Genomic DNA, 22,309 nt, shown 5'->3' with positions numbered 1-22,309 from the left:
GCCCTTCTCGCGTCATAGCCTCCTCCGATTGGCCCGGTCCAAGGGGACAAATAGATTGCCACTCCTGATGACCAATTAGGGAAGCCGCATGGGCGGTGTTTCTTTCCCATTGGCTGGAACCTTCCTGCGTCGTGGATGGACTAGAGAGGGCCAACTTGGGTGTTTTGGACTCCAACTCCCACAATTCCTAGCAGCCTACCAGCTGTTCTTGCAATACAGTAATGCTAATATATCTATATATCTATATATCTGTATATCTATATATAATACTAATAGTGTTGTAATATAATATCTATCGTCTATCTATCTATCTATCTATCTATATTACTAATAGTGTTGTAATATAAAATATATTGTATATCTATCTATCTCTCTATCTATATAATAATAATAATAGTGTTGTAATATAAAATATATTGTATATCTATCTCTCTATCTATATAATAATAATAATAATAGTGTTGTAATATAAAATATATTGTATATATATATATATATATAATACTAATAGTGTTGTAATATAATATCTATTGTATATCTATATATCTGTATATCTATATATATAAAAGAGTGATGGCATCAGGGCAGTGGACAAAACAACAAAACTACAGGCCCCCCAACCTCGAAATTTGACAACACAACCCATCATCCACGCCTCAAGGTTGATACAACAAAAAGAAAAGAAAAATAAAGTCCTAATTAGAGGGAGAGCAATAATTGTTTTTATCCAATTGCTGCCAGTTTAGAGGGCTAATCTCTGCCCACTTGGTTGCCTAGCAACCAAGGGACAGCCAGGTTTCAGTTAGGGGACAGGCCAATGTAGGCCTCACTTAGACTTCTTCCACAGATTATCTGATTTGAACTGGATTATATGGCAGTGTAGACTCAAGGTCCTTCCACACAGCTATATAACCCATTTATAATCTTATATTATCTGCTTTGCACTGGATTATCTTGACTCCACACTGCCATATAATCCACTTCAGTGTGCATTTTATACAGCTGTGAAGAAGGAGCCTCATATAATCCAGTTCTAAGCAGATAATAGAAGATTATCAATATACAGTAGAGTCTCACTTATCCAACGTAAACAGGCCGGCAGGATAAGTGAATATGTTGGATAATAAGAAGGGATTAAGGAAAAGCCTATTAAACATCAAATTAGGTAATCGTTATACAAATTAAGCACCAAAACATCATATTATACAACAAATTTGACAGAAAAAGTAGTTCCGTGCGCAGTAATACTATGTAGTATTTACAGTAGAGTCTCACTTATCCAAGACTCGCTTATCCAATGTTCTGGATTATCCAATGCATTTTTGTAGTCAATGTTTTCAATATATCGTGATATTTTGGTGCTAAATTCATAAATACAGTAATTTCTACATAGCATTACTGTGTATTGAACTACTTTTTCTGCCAAATTTGTTGTTTAACATGATATTTTTGTGCTTCATTTGTAAAATCATAACCTAATTTGATGTTTAATAGGCTTTTCCTTAATGCCTCCTTATAATCCAACATATTCGCTTATCCAATATTCTGCCGGCCCATTTATGTTGGATAAGTGAGACTCTACTGTACTGTATTTACAAATTTACCACTAAAATATCACAATGAATTTAAAACACTGACTACAAAAACATTGATTATGAAAAGGCAGACTGCGTTGGACAATCCAGAACATTGTATAAGCGAATGTTGGATAAGTGAGATTCTTCTTTAATATGAAATAATTACTGCGATAGAATAATGCAGAACAATATAATCTCTAAAACCAGGACAGTAAATAAACAGGGGAATTCCACACAGGAAACAATCAGGGCCAGCTAACACCTCCCAACAAAAAATTAACTCAGGGAGGAAACAGCCAGGCTTTAAAGCTGCAAGGCCATTACATCCTAATCATTTTTCCTAATTGCAGCATTCATACTTGCCTCCAACAGACAAAAAAAACCCAATCAGAAATATTGTATATTCACAACCTTTAGGAAATAATATCCCCTGATGGCGCAGCGTGTTAAAGTGCTGAGCTGCTGAACTTCTGGACCAAAAGGCCACAGGTTTGAATTGGGGGAGCGGAGAGAGCCCCCACTGTTAGCCCCAGCTTCTGCCAACCCAGAAGTTCAAAAATATGCAAATGTGAGTGCATCAATAGGTACTGCTCCGGCGGGAAGGTAACACCTCTCCATGCAGTCATCCCACATGACCTTGGAGGAGTCTACGGACAACACCGGCTCTTGGGCTTAGAAATGGAGATGAGCACTAACCCCCTGAGTCAGACATGACTGGACTTCACGTCAGGGGAAAACCTTGACCCTTGACCTTCACTACCACCAATTCCTCAATACTTTATTTCCCATACCACCATACTTCGCCACAGCAACGTGTGGCCGGGCACAGCTAGTCTATATATATAATACTAATAGTGTTGTAATATAATATCTATTGTATATCTATTTATCTATATACCTATATATCTATATATAATACTAATAGTGTTGTATTATAATATATATTGTATATCTATCTATCTATATATATATAATGCTAATAGTGTTGTAATATTATATCTATCGTATATCTATATATCTATATATATATATAATACTAATAGTGTTGTAATACAATATCTATTGTATATGTTACAACTTGGGATGTATTATATAATATTAATAGTATACTACTCATTGTAATATTATAATATAATATATAATAACATATAATAATAATAATAATAATGCAGTATAAATGTATAAGACAATATAATAATATATAATACTAATATTATGCTATGCTAATAATTATAATTTATTATCTATAATATAATATTAATGGGAGCCCTCGGTGGTGCAGCGGGTTAAACCGCTGAGCTGCTGAATATGCTGACCAAAAGGTCGACGGTTCGAATCCGGGGATCGGGGTGAGCTCCAGCTGTTAGCACCAGCTTCTGCCAACCTAGCAGTTCAAAATCTGCAGATGTGAGTAGATCAATAGGTGCTGCTCCTATTGGTGGGAAGGTAATGGCTCTCCATGCAGTCACGCCAGTGGCCACATGACCTTGGAGGTGTCTGCGGACAACACCGGCTCTTCAGCTTAGAAATGGCAGTGAGCATCAACCCCCAGAGTCGGACACGACGAGGCTTCATGTCAGGGGAAAACCTTTACCTTTACCTAATATTAATAATTATTTTATATATTATTATATATGGACAAGATCTTAGGAGGAATGTGTTTATTTATGTACAGTATTTATATTCTGCCCCGAAGGGGACTCAAGGCAGGTCACAACGTACACACATACATGGCAAATATTCAGAGCCATTTATAGACATACAAGACAGACAGACAGACAGGTTGAGGTATTTCAGCATTTTTCCAACATCGGCGCCTGGAGGTGATTCTCGATTCCGGCCACAGGGGGAGCTGTTGATCAATCCACTAGGCCACTGAGTTCTATTTGATCGTAGTATTTCCTCCTTGCTCTTTGATTGCCGGCAGTTTTACGGTGTCGTAAATTAAATTTAAGGAGCCCCGGTGGTGAAGTGCGTTAAAGCACATGCCAGTGGCCACATGACCTTGGAGGTGTCTATGGACAGCGCCGGCTCTTCGGCTTGGAAATGGAGATGAGCACCAACCCCCCAGAGTCGGTCACAACTGGACTTAACGTCAGGGGAAACCTTTACCTTTAAATTAAATTAACCTCCCTAATTTCTCTACTCACAACTGCAGCTGTTTTCGAACTGCTTAGGTGGACAGTAAGCTAGGCTATTTGCAGTCAGGTGTTCAATCTGACTCAGGCTTTGAACTTCTGGTTGGCAGTGATCTGGTCAGCACTGTTGGAGTTATGGTTTGTGTGGTGTGAAATGTTCATTTGTAGTTTAAAGCGAGTGTGTGCAGCATTCCAGTAGAGCAATGGTTAAGTGCATAGAGGCCAGGCTGTGGCGCAGGCTGGTGAGCAGCCAGCTGCCAGCTGCAACAAATTACTCTGACCAAGAGTTCATGAGTTCGAGGACAGCTCGGAGTCTGCGTTTGTCTCTGTTATATGGGCATTGAATGTTTGCCTTGTATGTGTGCAATGTGATCCGCCCTGAGTCCCTTCGGGGTGAGAAAGAAGGGCGGAATATAAATACTGTAAACAAATAAATAAATAGGGAAAGATTAATTGCTAGAGTGACATTGTGTAGTTTCCGCAGACATTGCCGGACATAAGTCACTGTTGTGGAATGTGGGCATCGACAAGTTTATAGATAATGTTCTTCGGTTGCCGCCATCAATCCAGCCAGACATGTATATGGTGTTTTCTTGCTGTATTTAGTAAATAGCTGTTAGGTAAAGGTTTTCCCCTGACGTTAAGTCCAGTCGTGTCCAACTCTGGGGGTTGGTGCTCATCTCCATTTCTAAGCCCAAGAGCCGGTGTTGTCCATAGACACCTCCAAGGTCATGTGGCCATGGGCATGACTGCATGGAGCGCCGTTACCTTCCCGCCGGAGCAGTACCTATTGATCTACTCACATTGGCATGTTTTCGAACTGCTAAGTTGGCAGAAGCTTGAGCTGACATCGGGTGCTCACTCCGCTCCTGAGATTTGAACCTGCAACCTTTTGGCCTGCAAGTTCAGCAGCTCAGCGCTTTAATTACTGTGATAAAAGTTAAGTACCGCAGGGTTTGGCAGACAGCTGAGTGTGGTGTGTTGTCGAAGGCTTTCATGGCCAGGATCACAGGGTTGTTGTATGGATTTACCAAAAACAAGTCATGCCAGACTAATCTGATCTCTTTTTTCGATAGAGTTACGAGTTGGGTCGATACAGGGAATGCCGTGGATGTAGCATATCTAGATTTCAGTAAGGCCTTTGACAAAGTCCCCCACGACCTTCTGGCAAACAAACTAGTAAAATGTGGACTAGACAAAACTACGGTTAGGTGGATCTGTAATTGGCTAAGCGAACGAACCCAAAGGGTGCTCACCAATGCGTCGTCTTCATCATGGAAAGAAGTGACAAGTGGAGTGCCGCAGGGCTCCGTCCTGGGCCCGGTTCTGTTCAACATCTTTATTAACGACTTAGACGAAGGGTTAGAAGGCACGATCATCAAGTTTGCAGACGACACAAAACTGGGAGGGATAGCTAACACTCCAGAAGACAGGAGCAGAATTCAAAATGATCTTGACAGACTAGAGAGATGGGCCAAAACTAACAAAATGAAGTTCAACAGGGACAAATGCAAGATACTTCACTTCGGCAGAAAAAATGGAAATCAAAGATACAGAATGGGGGACACCTGGCTTGACAGCAGTGTGTGCGAAAAAGATCTTGGAGTCCTCGTGGACAACAAGTTAAACATGAGCCTACAATGTGATGCGGCAGCTAAAAAAGCCAATGGGATTTTGGCCTGCATCAATAGGGGAATAACGTCTAGATCCAGGGAAGTCATGCTCCCCCTCTATTCTGCCTTGGTCAGACCACACCTGGAATACTGTGTCCAGTTTTGGGCACCGCAGATGAAGGGAGATGCTGACAAGCTGGAAAGCGTCCAGAGGAGGGCAACTAAAATGATTAAGGGTCTGGAGAACAAGCCCTATGAGGAGAGGCTTAAAGAGCTGGGCATGTTTAGCCTGCAGAAGAGAAGGCTGAGAGGAGACATGATAGCCATGTACAAATATGTGAGGGGAAGTCATAGGGAGGAGGGAGCAAGCTTATTTTCTGCTGCCCTGCAGACTAGGACACAATGGAACAATGGCTTCAAACTACAGGAAAGGAGATTCCACCTGAACATCAGGAAGAACTTCCTCACTGTGAGGGCTGTTCGGCAGTGGAACTCTCTCCCCCGGAATGTGGTGGAGGCTCCTTCTTTGGAGGCTTTTAAGCAGAGGCTGGATGGCCATCTGTCGGGGGTGCTTTGAATGCGATTTCCTGCTTCTTAGCAGGGGGTTGGACTAGATGGCCCTTGAGGTCTCTTCCAACTCTACTATTCTATGATTCTATGTCTTTCGGGCTGTGTGGCCATGTTCCAGAAGCATTCTCTCCTGACGTTTCGCCCACATCTATGGCAGGCATCCTCAGAGGTTGTGAGGTATGGAGAAAACTAAGCAAAGAGGTTAATATATATCTGTGGAAAGTCTAGGGTGAGAGAGGTCAGTGTGAATGTTGTGTAGTTAATCACTTTAATTAGCATTGAAAAGCTTATCTGCTGTCTTCTTCCTGCCTCTGGGGCATCCTTTGTTTAGAGTCGTTAACTGCCCTTGGTTGATTCATGTCTGGAAATCCTCTGTTTTCAGAGTATTGCTTTTTATTTACTGTTGTGATTTTTGAGTTTTTTAAATACTGGTAGCCAGATTTTGTTCATTTTCATGGTTTCTTCCTTTCTGTTGAAGTTGTCCACATGCTTGTGGATTTCAATGGCTTCTCTGTGTAGTCTGACATGATAGTTGTTAGAATGGTCCAGCATTTTTGTGTTCTCAAATAGTATCCTGTGTCCAGGCTGGTTCATCAAATGCTCTGCTATGGCTGATTTCTCTGGTTGAATTAGTCTGCAGTGCCTTTCATGTTCTTTGACTCGTGTCTGGGCAATGCTGCGTTTGGTGGTCCCTATGTAGACTTGTCCACAGCTGCATGGTATCTGAGTGTGGATTTATGTTCGTGCGACTAAGCAGATCGCTAGATCGCCGAAGAGAGGAAATTGAGACAGAGAGGTGAATAAGTCTCAATTTAACCCTCTCACACACTGACAGGCACTACTATGACAACGAGCCCTTTTTCAATTGCAGAATTTCCCCGCCTTGTATTTTGATCACCAGCATTTTTATGGTGCCGTAAAATACCTCCCCGCTTAAGCAGTGCCTAATTTCTCTACTCAAAATGTAGCGGAAACCAGACTTCCCCTCTTCTCGGCTTGTCGTGTGTCTGAGCGGACGCAGTGGAAGTAGGAGACAGACAACTGGAGTTTTTTTCCAAAGAAAGCAGTTTACTAAAGTTCCTGCAGCTGCAGAGGTTCATCCCACGCACAACTAGATGCTGAAAAGGGAGAACCCCGCAGACAGGGTCGAGTGTCTATTTATACAATTCAGTGGGTTCAGTTTACGACCGCCCACATATCAAACCATTGGTGCATATTTGTGGTGCAGTATTACATTTCATTACTTTCGTTTCTCTCAAAACACATGATTTCAGGGAAACCATGTGATAACCCATCGGCTGTGTTCCTGGCCTGCTCGTACCTCCTTATATGGCCATTTCCTCCTACCCCTTCATTCCTGCCTTAACACCTCAGCCACTTTCAAACTGCTTAGGTGGATAGTGAGCTAGGCTAACAGTCGGGTGCTCAATCAGACTCGGGCTTCGAACTTGCCACCTTCCCGTTGGCAGTGATCTACTGCTGCTGGCAATTAACCAGTTGTGCTACAGCTCGGTCCTTGAAGCCAAACACTTGTTCTCTGGACTCTTGACCATCCTGGGGGGTGGGGGGGGGTGGTGGTGTGGGTGAAGGTGCTGGTGAATGCCTCCTTGATCCAAGGCATCATGCCAATTAGATTCAAGGAGGCAGTAGTAAGACCTCTGTTAAGAAAGAAACCAGCACTGGTTCCCACTCAACTGAACCACCACAAGCCAGTATCAAATCTCCCTTTTCTGGGGTAGACACAGGACCACAGTCTGGAGGTGCTCCTGGCCTCATAGCTGTCATAATTTGTTTTTATATGTTGGGTTGTTTATTTTTGTTAATATGGGCATATTGTTGTTGTGTTTAGGCATTGAACATTTGACTTTTATGTTTGGAAGCCGCCCTGAATTCCTCCGGGGAGATAGATAGGGCGGAATATAAATAAAGTTGTATTATTATTATTATTATTATTATTATTATTATTGACACAACGATGTTGTATGACACAGCAAACAAGATAGACATGCTGGATTTTGTTTCACAAAACCACAAGTCGAACACTTCCCAAATGTCTAGGACTGTGTGATGTATTTTCGGATGATGCGCGCAGATCCCAGTCGGGTGGCCTTTTGCAGTTGGCAGATCGTGATTTTGTCAATGCCTATTGTTTCCAAATGCCGGCTGAGATCTTTTGGCACGGCACCCAATGTGCCCATCACCACTGGGACCACCTGCACTGGTTTCTGCCAGAGTCTTTGAAGTTCAATCTTGAGGTCCTGAGAGCGGCTGAGTTTTTCCTGTTGTTTTTCGTCAATGCGACTGTCACCTGGGATGGCAACATCAATGATCCAAACCTTGTTCTTTTCCACAACTGTGATGTCTGGTGTGTTGTGTTCCAGAACTTTGTCAGTCTGGATTCGGAAGTCCCACAGGATCTTTGCGTGTTCATATTATTATTATTATTATTATTATTATTATTATTATTATTATTATTATATTGTATTACATTACAATAATATAATATATAAAATAATATTGTAATATATTAATATAATACTACTAATAATTAATAATATGAAATAATAATACCAATTTAATATTGAAATATTTTAAGTTCTGTTGCAATGTTTTTAATCGAGAGTGCCTTTGAGTCTCTGTATGTAGAGAAAAAGGAAGATATAAATAAACCCATAAACAATTGGAGCCTCTGGTGGCCTAGGGGATAAAAGCCTCGTGACTTGAAGGTTGGGTTGCTGACCTGAAAGCTGCCAGGTTCGAATCCCACCCGGGGAGAGCGCAGATGAGCTCCCTCTCTCAGCTCCAGCTCCATGCGGGGACATGAGAGAAGCCTCCCTCCCACAAGGATGGTAAAACATCAAAACATCCGGGCAGTGTCCCCTGGGCAACGTTCTTGCAGACGGCCAATTCTATCACTCCAGAAGCAACTCCAGTTGCTCCTGACACGAAATAAATAAATAAATAAACAAATTTTTTCCGTGTCAGGTGCGACTTGACAACGTACTGCAAGTTGCTTCTGGTGTGAGAGAATTGGCCATCTGCAAGGACGTTGCCCAGGGGACGCCCAGATGTTTTACCATCCTGTGGGAAATTTATCTCATGTCCTTGCATAGGAAGCTAGAACTGACAGATGGGAGCTCACCCTGCTCCCCAGATTTGAACTGCTGACCTTTCAGTCAGCAGTCCTGCCGGCACAAGGATTTAACCCATTGCACCATCAGGGGCTCATATTATTATTAATGATAATAATAATAATAATAGATGTTTTTATCCTAGAGCTGTAACTATATCAGGCCTGGGCAAACTCGGGCCCTCCAGGTGTTTTGGACTCCAACTCCCACACTTCCTAACAGCCTCAGGCCCCTTCCTTTTCCCCCCTCTGCCACTTAAGCTTCGAGGAAGATAATTGACATTTAACGGGGCTGCAGTGGTGCAGCAGATTAAAGCGCTAAGCTGCTGAATTTGCTGATCGGAAAGTCAGTGGTTTGAATTGGATGGGGTGAGCTCCCGCTATTAGCCCCAGCTTCTGCCAACCTAGCAGTTCAAAAACATAAAAATGTGTGAGTAGATCTATAGGTACCGCACCAGCGGGAAGGTAGCGGCGCTCCATGCGGTACCTTTACCTTTACCTAACTGTCATTTGAGAAGTACGAACTGGATTTCTTTTTGTGAAAACCTCTCCCTCCTGTTGACAAGGAAATGGTCTCATTGTTACATTCAGGATTGCAATCTGTGCTTAGCAATCTCATTTACTAGGGGGTCATGTAGCTTCCAGGCTGTATAATAATAATATTTATTTGTATCCTGCCCTCTCTCTCCAAAGGTACTCGGTGCAAACTGTATGGCCGGGTTTTAGCAGCATTTTCTCCTGACGTTTCACCTTCAGCTGTGGCTGGCATCTTCAGAGGATCTCTACACTGGACTACCGCCGATTTCTGGGCCTGAATCTATTGCACAAGATTTCCCTAGCCTAAAATGATGCATTTTAATATATTGGTTTTATGGTTCCCGTCCCCTTGATCTGGTCATGTAAGTGTGATTTATTGTTATAATTGTATTATTTCACTTTGTTTAATAATGTGTATTATGTTGTTATGTAATGTTTGTGTTGCTTTTATGACTGTAAACCCATCTGAGTCCCATCCGGGAGATAGGGCGGTATATAAATAAAGTTTTATTATTATTATTATTATTATTATTATTATTATTATTATTATTATTATTATTATTATTATTATATTTTCTTTTAATCCTTTTCTCTATCTGTGGCTCCCAAACACACATTTGCCATAACTTTGGCTTCTTTTCCAGACTCCCTCTGTTTTATTCCAGACGAGTGCAAGAAGAAAGGATCTGAGGAGGAGAAAATACAAGCCCATAAATCACTTCTATCCTGTCCTGTCCTGTCCTGTCCTGTCCTCCTATATAAAAATAGGAATAACAATTTGTTGTATTGTCTGCAGATGCCAGCCACAGATGTATTATTTATTTATTTTCAGTATTTATATTCCGCCCTTCTTTCTCACCCCCAAGGGGACTCAGGACGGATCACATTATATACATATAGGGCAAACATTCAATGCCCATAAACACATTAAACAGAGACCAAGACAGACAGACGCAGAGGCCATTTAACCTTCTCCTGAGGAGATGTTCGATTCTGGCCACAGGGGGGAGCAGCTGCTTCATCATCCACTCTGACGGCACTTCCTCATTCCAACGTCGTAAATTAGTTAAACTTGCCTCCCCACTTTATAAGTGGTACCTTATTTCCTACTTTCGGGTGGCTAGGTCAGCAACGAGCAGGGGCTATTTGTTATTTTTAATTGACGGGTGCTCATCCCGCCACGGGCTGGCCTCGAACTCATGACCTCATGGTCAGAGTGATTTATTGCAGCTGGCTGCTCACCAGCCTGGCTAAATGTCAGGGAAAAACACAGGAAGACACAAGACCCCTTAGTAAAGGAGATCACAAAGCACTGGTTTCTCTCCTGAAGGCAACAATGGGACAGTTTCCTTGTCAGCAGGAGGGAGAAGGTTTCACAAGAAAAAACTCAGTTCGTACTTCTCTGTCATGGGACCGATTCCAAGAGCTGAGTCTGCAAGCTCTTGAATCGGAGCCATAACAATTCGCACTCCTCTATAGCTCCTACGGACACCTGGCAGCAAAGCATGGGAAATTCTGGAGCGAGAATCAAAACAATTTTAATGACTAGTTTGTGTTGTAGTGGTGATAATGATACATGGGGTGGGGCTTGGGTGATGATATTTACGTGTGGGGTGACGTTGTAGCGAAGGTAATAAAGATGATTGTATGTAAACATTATGTCATTCTCGACTTTTCCAAGTCGTGTGTTCTTCAATAAAGATTAGTTTTGATAGCAGCTACCTTTGGTCTGTGTTCATGCTGGTCGTTTGAAGTAAGCGTGACACTTCTCAAATGATAGTTCTCTTCCTCCAGTACGGCCAGGGATCCGTGCAAGGCCCTGTGCTAGTTACGTTATGAGGCCCCTTCCTTGGTCCCTGAAGGACTACCAACTCGAGCATTATGTCCGGAATTGCTCCAAAACAGAATGCCTTCACATTGAGAGTGGCACTATACAAGAAAAATCCATTGTAAACCAGGGCCCTGTGCTTAAGCAATGGCCAACCCAGCACTGCCAGGGACCCAGGAGAAACCACTCCCTATATCTTCTTGACGCTCAGACTGTGTCAGGAGGCATCTCTAAAAGTCTGTAAGTTGTGTTTTATGTGTATACCTACACACACACACACATATATGAACACACTTATATGCACACATACACACACATTTATTTATTTATTTGCAGTATTTATATTCCGCCCTTCTTTCTCACCCTGAAGGGGACTCAGGGCGGATTACAATGAACACATATATATCAAACATTCAGTGCCAACAGACAAACAACATATATATAGACAGACACAGAGGCATTTAACATTTTTTTTTCCAGCTTCACGATTCTGGCTACAGGGGGAGCTGTTGCTTCATTGTCCAGTAGTGGCTGTACTTCCTCATTCCATTCCTCGTGTTTTGCTGGCAGTTTTATGATGTTGTAAATTAGTTAAATTAGCCTCCCGCATAAAGTGTACCTAAATTTCCCTAATTGACAGATGCAACTGTCTTTCAGGGCTGCATAGGTCAACAGCAAGCCAGGCGATTTAATGGTTAACCCGACCCAGGCTTCGAACTCATGACCTCTCAGTCAGTAGTGATTTATTGCAGCTGGTTACTAGCCAGCTGCGCCACAGCCCGGCCCTATATGAATTTCTACGAATATATACAAATCTATGAATATATATGAATTTCTACCTGGTGTGGCTCAGGTTATGAATTTTCTAATGCTATTTTTTGGAAATAAAAATAATTTACAATTTCCCATTAGGAAATGCTTACCAGGTCAATGAGGTAGTGTTTTAAAAAAGTTTCACTGCTCAGGGGCCGGGCTGTGGCACAGGCTGGAGAGCAACCTGCTGCAATAAATCACTCTGGCCATGAGGTCATGAGTTTGAGGCCAGCCCCGTGGCGGGGTGAGCACCCATCAATTAAAAAAAAAAAGCCCCTGCTCGTTGCTGACCTAGTAACCCAAAAGATAGTTGCATCTATCAAGTAGGAAATAAGGTACCACTTATGAAAGTGGGGAGGCAAGTTTAACTAATTTACGACATTGGAATGAGGAAGTGCCGTCAGAGTGGATGATGAAGCAGCTGCTCCCCCCTGTGGCCAGAATCGAACATTCCCCCGGAAGAAGGTTAAATGGCCTCTGTGTCTGTCTGTGTCTCGGTTCGATGTGTTTATGGGCATTGAATGTTTGCCATATATGTGTTCATTGTAATCCGCCCTGAGTCCCCTTCGGGGTGAGAAAGAAGGGCGGAATAGAAATACTGCAAATAAATAAATAAATAAAATTTTCAGCACAGGTTATTCCTATTCCATTCCTAAAAATACACTGTTCTGAATATATGGATGATTGGTATATATATTTGGTGTTGAATTGTCTTAAATTTTTATATATTGTATTTTACTATGTTATTTAATTATTTTAACTGTTTTATTCTTATTTTATTGTATTATGATGTACTGGTAGTGATCCTACCAGTTGTGTAAGCTGCCCTGAGTCCCCTCGGGGAGAAGGGCGGGGTAGAAATATTGGAAATAATAAATAAATAAATAAATATGACTTCCTGGGCTTTATCTCAGCTGGCTAATTGCCAAGCTGTCAGCTGCAGTAAATCTTGCCAACTAGGTGGTTGTCAGTTCAAACTCGGGTCGGGGTGAGCACCTGGCCATTCAGCCCAGCTTCTATCCACCTAGCAGATCAAAAACAGTGATGTAAGCAGATAAATAGGTACCACGTTAAAGTTGGGAAGTTGGCAAATGCTCTTTGGCAAGGAAGATAAGGAGCGACAGCACTCCCCTGTAGCTGGAACTGAGGACAGCCTCCAAAAAGATGCCGAAAGATGGAAAGCCTATATATATATATATGCCTCTATCTGGCTGTCCTGTCTTCGTCTAATCGGCATTGAATGCTTGCCGTGTATGTGTTCTGTGATCTGCTCTGAGTCCCCTCCAGAGTGAGAAGGGCGGAATATAAATACCGTAAATAAATAAATATGATTCTGCTAAGAACTGAATTATTTCCCAGCTTTTGTCCTCATAAGGACTCCTTGCTCCCTTCTCCAGCTCACTTCCGCCTGTGCCTGGTGCTGTGAGAAGGTCTCCCTTAGAACATCTCATGATGTTTCCGTGGCAATGCTCTGGCCCTCTGAGAGGCTCCTAAAGGCTATCTATCCCGGCTGGCATTTCTGTGTTTAGGTCTGCAGCAGAGCCGGCCCAAGGTAATTTTCAAGTGTAGGCAAACAGAATTTTGGCACCCCCCCCCCCCAACCAATCACTGAAAAATAAAAGCGTTGGATAAGCGAAAATGATGGATAATAAGGAGGGATTAAGGAAAAGCCTATTAAACATCAAATTACCTTAAGATTTTACAAATTAAGCACCAAAATATCATGTTTTACAAGAAATCAACAGAAAAAGCAGTCTCAACTGCGCCCCAGTATGTTTTGCGCCCGAAGCGACCGCTTAATTCGCCTTATTGTTGAACTGGCTCTGGTCTGCAGAGTAGGCCTCCCTTGGGATGCATCCACGATGGCGCTCCACTGCCCCTTTGTGGCAGGTTTTGAGAACTGACGTGCGATAAGTTGGCCAGCAGTGTAAGTTGCTTTAAAAATAAGGCAGTAAACAAAAGGGTGGATTTCTAACTTTGGACTTCACCAGTATTTCAAGTTGGACAATGAAGGGTATGTGCATCAGGTTTGGTCCAGATCCATCGAGCCAGAGTAGGAGCTGGTGTGGTACAAACCAACCAACCAACCAAGAAACTAACATGCATACAAACGTTGACTCTTATAGACAGGGCTGGCCCTGCTCACTCTGAAGCCCGGCAGAGATAGACGTGGAGGCAAGCAGGTCAGCTTGGACGTGGGCTAATCACACTCTTGCTCTCTATCTACTGTACCGGAGACGCCTCAACTGCTCCCACTATGCAATTACGCCTTCCGCAATTGCATAGTTTGCATATAGCTTGAGCCGCCCCTTCTTATAGAGATACCTCTCAAGCATGGCTTATAAACACAGTATTGGTTCACACTAGGATTTCTCTGCTTGGAAGGGCAGATGAGGGCAACCATACAGCTCCCCCCCCCCCAATTCGTGGCCCAGAGAGTTAAGGCCACACATACAGCCTGACCGCTTCCTCCCGGGTCAGTGGAGCAGGTGGAACAGACCTTGATATGGGAAAATGCGGTGAACAACTATGAGGAAGGTGGAAGAATGGCAAAGGAAGGCTGGAAGGACAGAGAAGAAGGAATGATGGAAAGAGAGAGGGTTGGCAAAGGCGGGCAGGCATAGAGTGAAGCTTCTTCAAACTTGCTGCCTCTGGACTTATGGAGACAGATATATAGCAGCTGCAATGTGAGTAATAGCTGGCATAAAACAGAAGGTCTCGGATAAGAAATGTTGGGTTTGGATAGTAGACGAGCTCCATCTAGTGGCTTCTTGTAGTTATAATTTCATTGTGCTGTGAAGCACTGCTTCTTAAACTGTGGGTCCCAGCCCCAAATGGGGCCCCTTTAGCTCAATGTTGGGGGTCAAAAAAATTGGCAACAGTAAAGAGTTTCTGAATGTCGTCCATTTACATGAATCTATTAGCAACAATGTGCAGTGCTGATAGGGGACTCTGCAGACGATGCTTCAGCTGTACTTCATAAAAAGGAAAATCAGCCTTGCAAATGCTGATAAGTTATCAATAAATGTTTGGTTCAGAGCTCTGCTAAAACCATCCAATGGACTTGCCTCTGCCGAGACCAAAGAAGGAGTGAGTGACCACTGTGTGGAAATACTGCAACTTAGCAATGCAAGGGGGAAAGCATGGCCCTAAAGACTCCATGAGCACTAGCAGTGCTCACCTCTGAATCCTATAGAATTAATACAATGTGACACCGCTAACTGCCATAGATCAATGCTATGGAATCCTGGGAGCTGTAGTTTGGTGAGGCACCAGGACCCTTTGGGGCTGGGAAGGAGCGACTTGAAGATGCCTTCCATGGTGAGTGCAGAGGGAGAAGCCCCTCACTCAGTGCTGCAGGAAGGATGCCAAGGGCTCAGTGGGCAGGTTTCCCACAAGTAAGGTAGCCCCCCCCCCCCAGCCCCAATCATGTCACTCAAAGAAGTTTAACCTACCCTGTTTCCCCTAAAATAAGACATCCCCAGAAAATAAGACCTAGTAGAGGTTTTGCTGAATTGCTAAATATAAGGCCTCCTCCGAAAGTAAGACCTAGCCAAGTTTTTGTTTGGAAGCATGCTCGCCAAACAGAACACCAGAGCATGCAGGATCGGTAAATGTACGTACTAGGCTTGATCGATCCATGAAAAATTTGATTCTAAACTCGTTTCAAAACTAGAGGGGGCAGTTTTTCGTTTTTGTTGCTAATAACGAATTTGGCCCCCAAAATTTTTCGAAATTAACGAAAATTCGTTATTTTCTAAATTAATTCGTTAATGGCGGACGCGCATGCGCGGTGGCCCAAAAACAGCCCGAAGGGGGGGGGACTTAGGGGGCTCTCCCGCCCTCATTTTTTGAGTGATCTTCTTCAAACTTGGTACAGTGGTAGAACACATTTAACACTGATAGCTCACCAAAATGTGGAACGTTTCCCTTATCCTCTGATTTTTGGCAAATTTTCATAGCTTTTATAATAAACCATTTTTTAATAATTGCAGAAATCTGTTCCTGGTTTGAAAGTCTTATTTCCTGTTAAATTGGGTTGTCTTTACTGTGAAAGTCATTGTTCTACTTCAGAAACTTTGTTTTTGTGGCTGAAACTTTGTTAAATTGGTGTGTGTGTGATATATATTGTGTGTATATATAGTCCCTGCTTGTGTGTGTGTGTGTGTGTGTGTGTGTGTGTGTGTAGGTAAAGGTAAAGGTATCCCTTGACGTTAAGTTCAGTCATGTCTGACTCTGGGGGTTGGTGCTCATCTCCATTTCTAAGCCCAAGAGCCAGTGTTGTCCATAGACACCTCCAAGGTCATGTGGCCGGCATGACTACATGGAGTGCCATTACCTTCCCAGAAACACCCAGAAAATGGGAATTCCAGACAGGAAACATCAGGGCCAGCTAATACCTCCCAACAAAGGATTCCCCCAGGTAGGAAGCAGCCAGGCTTTGAAGCTGCAAGGCTATTCAATGCTAATCAAGGTGACCAATTGCAACATTCACACTTGCCTCCCACAGACAAGGGTTCTTTCTCCCACCCTGGACCTTCCACAGATATATAAACCCCACTTGCCTAGCTTCGCACAGACGTCAAAACCTCTATGTCTGCCACAGATGTGGGTGAAACGTCAGGAGAGAATGCTTCTGGCACATGGCCATAGAGCCCGGAATACATACCACAACAGTGTGATCCCGGCCATGAAAGCTTTCGACAACACAACCACAGTATCCATTCAAGTTCATGTAGCGTGGTATGGACTGGAGACCTGTATTGGGGGGAGGGAGGGTGCGAATCTGGGCCCCTGGGAGCAGCCAAGGACGGGCCTGGCCCACACCCCCTTGCATCCCGGGCCTCTTCCTCCTCACCGCCGGGCCCCTCTCGGTCTCTCCAGGCCTGAGCTGAGGCGAGGCGGCGGCGGCGGCCATTTCCCCCCTCTGTCTTCCTCCTCCTCCTCGGCCTCCTTCCCCCTCGCCCCCTCCCATTGGCTGAGCCTCCCATTGGCTGAGGGGCAAAAGGAAAGGAGTTTGGGTGATTTGCAAAAGCTTTTTTTTCTTAACGAAAAAAACGAAGAAATAAGAAAAAACGGCCTCTCGCGATTCGAAACCGCGATATCCAGACGTGTGGACAACCAAGGTTCTATATTGCTTCAAAACAAACGAAAATAACGAATTAATAACGGGTAACGGGAAAATTGAATTATTTGAGCAAGCCTAGTACGTACCATAGAGTGTTGTACATGGAAATATTGGTAGCAACAATAAATTCTTGATAGGATTCATAGTTTGTCTGGTTATGCTGGTTTGTGATGACAACTACTGTACAGTATATAATAAATGTTCAATTTTTTTGTTCAACAAGAAATGTGAATTCTTCTTCATGGAAAAATAAGACATCCCCTGAAAGTAAGACCTAGAGCATCTTTGGGAGCAAAAAATAATATAAGACACTGTCTTATTTTCGGTGAAACACAGTATTTTAATTCTGGCCTCTTACTACTGCCGAGTTGTGCAGGCCTGCACTTGGGTTAATTGTCCCTTACTGAAACCTTTGGTTTGCAAAATCCTGTGAAGTTTAGAGTCTGAGAGTTTCCCCCCAAAACTGTTGTGGTTCAGCCAGCCGAAGATGAGGGGGCTGGTATTTCAGAGTATGGGAAGAGTGGTGGATGATTCGTTCAATGAGGGAAATGAGCGGATTTCAGAGCAAGATTCTGTCTGTGAGATTAGGCTTGAAAGTGGAAGCAGACAGGGAGACGCAGTGCCTGGTGGAGACCTTTCACCAAGTGGTAGCATAGCAACTCCAGATAAAGAGATGGATGGGTGAGAAAGCGCCAGAGAGAACACCTGTCCTCGACAGGTTTGATCTTAGGGAGGAATCAAGCAAACAGAGAAAATCGAAAAGGCTTTGTGAGAAAGAAGAGCAGAAAAAATCTCACAGACAAGGAAGTCAAGGTCACAGAAGTGACTTCATATTTTGTGGTCTTTAAATTAAAGAAATCTCTCTTTGGGAATTCAGATCAGGCAACATCGCATAACAGTGAGGATCTAAGCCTTGTTTCCAGTTCACGTCTTGGTCCAAGAACTTGGGAGTTTGAATGCACAGTATAAGAAGTTTATATAGCCTGGCTTTTGGATTCATGTTCATGTTTTGGTCCTTGTTTCTCTGGATTTACGCTCATGTTGGATTTTGAGATTTTTATACCTTGTTCTATGAAACAGCCTTGAACTTTTTTGGATGCTTACCTTTGGAGTGATTTCCTATTGCCAGTTTGGTTTGGCTTATTACTTGTTTGACTATTTCCCCCCATTACCTCTTGGATTCGGCCTTTCTTATTTCCTATAGTGATTTTTCCTTTTTATATGTGTTTTTATCAATAAACTGTTTTACTGTTACTTTTGGTTTTCTGGTTGGTGTTGAGGGCAAGGTGAATTCTGGCTGGGGTGCAACAGAAACCAGTAAAACCAGTGCATTGCTGCTCTCATTCCCACCCATCCCCACAATGCACCACGGTTGCCCATTTGCCACGTCCCACCCGCACCGCGTACTCGTTGTCTGTCATGGCGTAAAAGACCAATTGCTTTTTATTAAACATTTTCTTCTGTTTTCACCACACACTCCAGAAAAAAATGAGAGAAAAAAATAAATTTGACATAAAATAAACTTGAGAGCTTGAAAGAGAGAGAAGAGCCTGGGGAGCTCCCTATGAGTCTGGGGGATTCGTGCCCCCCACGCCCCGAACCCCCTCCCCTTTTGGGAAAGAGAGAGAGAAAGAGAGAGAGAGAGAGAGAGAGAGGAAGGAAGGTTGCTCTCTTTCTTATGTACAGTACAAATCCCGCGGTAATTACACCTGGGGGGGCAGGCCGTTTTGGGGAGCAGGCAGCCAGGGGTGGGCAATGGGGGGGCGGGGGTCCTGGGAAGAGGTTTCACATATATACAAACTTTTATGTTATAATAATAATAATAATTAATAATAATAATTCATTGTCATCATAATAATACGTATAAATATCTACGGCGCCGCCAGAGGCACCGTCCTCATCGGGGTGGGGCGGGAGGGCGAAAAGAACGAGACAGAGCGAGCGAAGGAGGAGGGGGGAACGCGAAACGAAAGAGAGATGGGTGGGGGGCTGCTAAAATGGCGAGTGGGGAGGGGGCACCGGAATAGCCAGAAAGAGAAACACCCACGACACCCACGCACCGAGCGTGACCACGACCTGCCCCCCTGACCCCAAGCGACGGCGGCGGCAGCGACTGACCGACTGACCGCCGGCCGGCTGGACGACTGACCCGCGGACCGACTGGCGGACAGGCGGACAGACGGGCGGACAGCGAGCAAGCAAGCAAGCAAGCAAGCAAGCAAGCACCACACGAGTGGGAGGGGGGCCAGTCCCCTTTCCCTCCGCCTCCCCCACCCCCCATATTGGGGGCCACTGGGGGGGCAACAGCATCCCCCCCTTCCCCACATCCCCACCTTCCCCACCCCACCCCCCGCCCTGAGCACCTGCACAAAACTGGGCAGTTCAAAATGGCTTCTTCTTTTGGAGAGGGAGGGAGGGAGGCGTGAGAGTGGGAGCCTGACAAGCCCCTCACCCAGAAATATGGGGGGTGGGGGCTTCTGGGGCTGAGGGAAGAAGGAAAGCGTTGCCCCCCACCCTGCTTTCCCAACCCCTCCAGTAAAACAGAGCTAGTATCTATAGCAAGGAAAGAAAGGAAGAAAGAAATAGAGAGAGTATCTGGGTCGGGGGGCACTGTACAGAGCAGGCAAAGCCCTTTGTCGGAGAATGGAGCGCAGCAGAGATATGTGGTGGAGGTGGTGGTGGTGAGGGGGGAGAACAGGAAGTGGGCCTGGCAGCCCCCTCCCCACATTCGCACATTCGCAAGTGGATTTGAGGGGGAGAGAAAGCACTGCCTTGCCTTGGAGCGCTGGAGGCATGAAACAGGGGGCACAGGGCCCTCCAGACCCCCCCCCCCCCACCCTCCAGTGTCTCCCCTCAGGACGTGGAAGAGCTGCTCCCTCCCCACAACCCGTCATGGCAGCTAGCTGGGGGGTCCAGGGCCAGCCTACCCCCCGACCCCAAGGCAAAGCAGAAAGTGCTGAGTGGTGGAGAGTGGGGGGCACCTCTTTCCGGCCCCCCTCCACTGCCACGGGAGGGGAGGGGGAAGGGGCCACTCCTGAGAAATACCTGGGGAGGGGGCGGAGGGAGAGAGGGGCAGAAGGGGACCCCTCCCCTCCCGTCTCTGGGGCAGGAAGAGATCTCCGGGCGGGCGGTGGGTGATGGAGGCGAGGGGGTTGGGGGTAAGATTGTCGTCTGTGTCCTGCTATAAAACACCCTGAAGTTGCACCCGGGCCCCCCGGCGTTGTGTATGTGGGGGGGACCCTGTGCCTGATGGTGGAGGTGGCGGTGGTCTGGACCGCCCCCGCCCCACTCGCCCGTCCACCCCCCGCCCCCCACCACTGCTGCCACCACCCCCCGCCCCACCGCTGTCGTCCTTGGGGCGGGTGGGCCAGGCGGGCAGTCCGGGTGGGCCGTGGTCATCGTTGGGGCGGGGGGGGCGGTTGCTAGTGCTGCTCAGACGCGGTGTTGCGAAACTCTCCATTTTCCGTGATCTGGAGTCGCGGGGGCGGAGGCGGTGGCCCGGGGAGGATCCCGTTCCAGGGCGGTGGGGGTGCCATAGCGGCGCTCAGACGCAGGTTTGCTGCACCCACGGCGGGAAGCTGCCTCTCCTGCAACACAGACGGGGCAAGGGAGAGGGGAGCTTATTTATTAACGTTGGCGGCAATGGGGGGCAGCACCTCCTCACCCGCCTGGCACCCCCACACCCCATCCCCCGAACCCCATACCCCCACTCTCCCCCCGGGGGACCTGCAGAGGGACCCCATCCCTTCCTCCTCCCAACCCCTTGGACCTCTTCCCATGCATTCTTCCCACCCATCCAACCTCCCTGGTTTGGGCCCCGAGGGGCCTCCACAGGCTGGGTCCAGAACAGGGGTCTGTTCTAGTCATGGTATGAGGGGCTGTGATTCGTAGAATTGTTTTTATCCCTTACCTATATGAGCCTTACACAAAATCAAAGTGTTGAAAGGACATGTTCTGCCTTTGCTCACAAGATAAGGTCATGCAAACCACAACCCTCCCTCCATCGCTGTGGGACAAGTGAGGGGAGCCTTCAGGAAACCCTAGTGACCCTCACTTCCCATCCTCAGAAAAGATACTCTTCCACCCTCAGAGGAAATTCCTGAAGTCAGATACATGTTTACGCAAAACAGGTGAAGTATCTCCCCCTCCCCAGTCGCCCCACACATCGAGTGTCGACGCAGCATGAACCCCAGCCTCCCTTTCTGAGCAGAGGTTGACTTGGAAGCAGAGCCGGTCCAACAATGAGGCGAATTAAGCGGTCGCTTCGGGCGCAGTCAAGACTGCTTTTTCTGTTGATTTGTTGTAAAACATGATGTTTTGGTGCTTAATTTGTAAAATCTTAATGTAATTTGATGTTTAATAGGCTTTTCCTTAATCCCTCCTTATTATCCAACATTTTTGCTTATCCAACTTTTTTATTTTTCAGTGATTGGTTTGGGGGGGGGGCTCCAAAATTCTGTTCGCCTACACTTGAAAAATACCTAGGGCCGGCTCTGCTTGGAAGCCTTCAGAGACAAAGGGGTAGAGGCCGTTTCCACACAACGAAGGGATCGGCTGCTCCCCACCTCAAACCCACTTTGCCTCCGGACCCCCTTGGCAGCCCAGCTGTGGGTGAGAGCAGCCCCCTTCCTCAGCCCAAGTCCCCCCATCCCGTGAGACCCCTGGCCTTACGCTACACAAGGGAGCTAGTTCTCAAGGCCACATAAGTGACAAGTACATGTTTCAATATGATATTTATAGGGTTAGGCTTTTCCTTCACTGGCATACAGGGCTCCTAATTGGTTATAGGTAAAATACTTGTTTTTTGTGCTTAGTCTAGTTGGGGTTTTTTTTTTTGGCATGTCAGGAGTGACTTGAGAAACTTCAAGTCACTTCTGGTGTGAGAGAACTGGCCGTCTGCAAGGACATTGCCCAGGGGATGTTGCCCTGATGTTTTGATGTTTTTACCATCCTTGTGGGAGACTTCTCTCATGCC

General features: G+C 45.4%; 1 protein-coding gene and 1 long non-coding RNA gene across 2 annotated transcripts in view; one reads left to right on the top strand and one right to left on the bottom strand.

The window, feature by feature from the left end:
- The first annotated feature begins 113 nt into the window (after positions 1–113).
- LOC134295938 (uncharacterized) lies at positions 114–10,090 on the top strand. Its single transcript, XR_010002465.1, has 2 exons — positions 114–218; positions 9,722–10,090. It is a non-coding gene; the product is annotated as an uncharacterized LOC134295938 (long non-coding RNA).
- Positions 10,091–18,759: 8,669 nt separating this feature from the next.
- syngap1 (synaptic Ras GTPase activating protein 1) overlaps positions 18,760–22,309 on the bottom strand; it is a 136,517-nt gene continuing 132,967 nt past the window's right edge. The window contains 1 exon segment of the mRNA XM_062969463.1: positions 18,760–20,921. Within this exon segment, the coding sequence (XP_062825533.1) occupies positions 20,757–20,921 (165 nt within the window). The 3' untranslated portion in view covers positions 18,760–20,756.

The sequence above is a fragment of the Anolis carolinensis genome, chromosome 2 (assembly GCF_035594765.1).
Source record: "Anolis carolinensis isolate JA03-04 chromosome 2, rAnoCar3.1.pri, whole genome shotgun sequence".
Taxonomy (NCBI): Eukaryota; Metazoa; Chordata; class Lepidosauria; order Squamata; family Dactyloidae; genus Anolis; species Anolis carolinensis.
Note: the sequence above shows the minus strand (reverse complement) of the source record. Positions and strands in the feature narration are given on the sequence as shown.